General features: G+C 42.0%; 1 protein-coding gene across 1 annotated transcript; it reads left to right on the top strand.

Annotated features, from left to right (window-relative positions):
- Positions 1-373: 373 nt before the first annotated feature.
- On the top strand, positions 374-1267 carry TEOVI_000502900 (Enriched in surface-labeled proteome protein 14; the record flags this gene model as incomplete). Its single annotated transcript, XM_067220366.1, has 1 exon — positions 374-1267. One exon carries the CDS (start codon positions 374-376, stop codon positions 1265-1267), a length of 894 nt encoding a protein of 297 aa, XP_067076467.1.
- Between the last annotated feature and the right edge of the window lie 531 nt (positions 1268-1798).

Genomic DNA, 1798 nt, shown 5'->3' with positions numbered 1-1798 from the left:
ATATATATATATATATAGGCGTACTTGTATTTATGTATGTATGTTTGTGTGTTTGTGTTCTGTTCGTGACGTTTCGAGCAGCCGTTTTCTATTATTATTATTGTTATTGTTATTATTCTCATCATTATTTTCCATCTTCTATTTCTATTCTTTCCTTTCACCCCGTATCCACTTTACTTCGCTATATATAATTTTTCTTCTCCCTTCCGCTCACTTTTCTCCGGCGCATTACGACTTTCGTATGCTTATGTTTTACAACACTGGCACAAAACAAACAAAGAGCAGCGAGGGTAAAGGTACAACGCGAACAAGGAAGGGGAAGAGGAAGGAGTCAATAAAATAATAACAAAACAATATTCAAAAAAAAAAAGCAATGACCCGATATTCACTTGTCCTCTGCATGGTGCTTTCTCTAGTTTTTGCAGTTGTGTTTTTACGACCGATTGCCGCCGCTCCTCAAGAAAGCAATGGATCAAACACAATAAGTGTACCACCCATTGACGGTGACACCATGTTGCTGAATCAAAATGTAATCCTATTTGCTTGCATCGTGGACACTCCATTTACTCAATTCGATGCAGACGAATTCATTGAGAAAGCACTTGGTATTCTCACACAACTCCCCAAGGGGGAATTCAATCGAACATCGCAATTTGAACTACTAGAATACTGCAGTTGGGATACTAGGGTTGCGGATGAGAAATCTTTCTGTGGTGCAGAAGATGAGGGGCCCACATATGCGGCTCAAACTCTTGTGCGTTTTGGTGTGGCGGGTGTTGATGGAGAATCTCTAAAGAGGCTTTCCTTTTCCTCACTCTCAGCTATTTTGCCTCCTTTCATTCAGGGGGAAGATCCTGCACTTTTCCCTCCAGACAAAAGGCAGCATTTCGTTGAAAGGATGATGAACAGCGACAATACCTTCGACGTGGTGGCGGTTGTAGTCCTTTTCTTATATCCCATTTTGCTTTTTTATTACCTATTAACCTCGTGCACGAGGGAACGTATTCGCGACAAACAGTGCGTGGAATTCCTACGCAATTCCATTAACTCTGAACTGGCGTACAGGCAGCATATGAAATGTGCGGAGATGTATGCGTCTAGCGGTCAAACCGTACAAAAGTGTGGATCTGATGCCTATAATGTGGAGTTGGAAGACATGGATCCGCATAATAGAGTAAATGTAATGTCTCGGGAAGGAATGGCAAGTGGAGAAGTGGCTTGTAATGACGGGAGGGATGGCGGAATGCAAAAACCAACGCAACTATGAGTAAATGCGTCAGGAATGTTACAATGATATGAAATAACAAAACAACTTCAGTGTAATGAGAGGAGGGATGGGATACGATAGCAGGGCAGAGAAAAAGAAAAGCGAAGAAAAAAAAACGTAAGTGGAAGCGGTGTCGTCCACTTTGTGCATAAACCTTCCCCGGCGTTTCTGTTTTGTCGGATGACCCGCTGTTTAAAATAAGGTGACGAGTAACGTATTTGCGGTTCTGCATGGATATCTTTTAAATGTTCTTTTAATGTGCCGTTGTGTGGAAAATAAATACTAGGTTGCAGGAGATGAGGTATGGGAGAACTGGCGTTCAAGAGGGCTAAGAGGGCAAAAGGAAGGAGACGCCATCAGTCCAATTGCTACATTTGCTGTGTGCGTGTAATTTAGGGGGAGGGGTTGTGTTTATTTCTCCCCAATTATGCGCCTTTCACCGATTTCCTCTGTGGAGTGAAAGTCATTATTTAGTAACCGTTTTGTTCAGGAAGAATCTCAATGCGTTTATTCTGAAGGTGCACATTAAGT

Source organism: Trypanosoma equiperdum (genome assembly GCF_001457755.1).
Source record: "Trypanosoma equiperdum strain OVI genome assembly, contig: ctg_1131, whole genome shotgun sequence".
In the NCBI taxonomy this organism is placed as follows: domain Eukaryota; phylum Euglenozoa; class Kinetoplastea; order Trypanosomatida; family Trypanosomatidae; genus Trypanosoma; species Trypanosoma equiperdum.
This window is presented reverse-complemented; position numbering and strand designations above follow the sequence as displayed.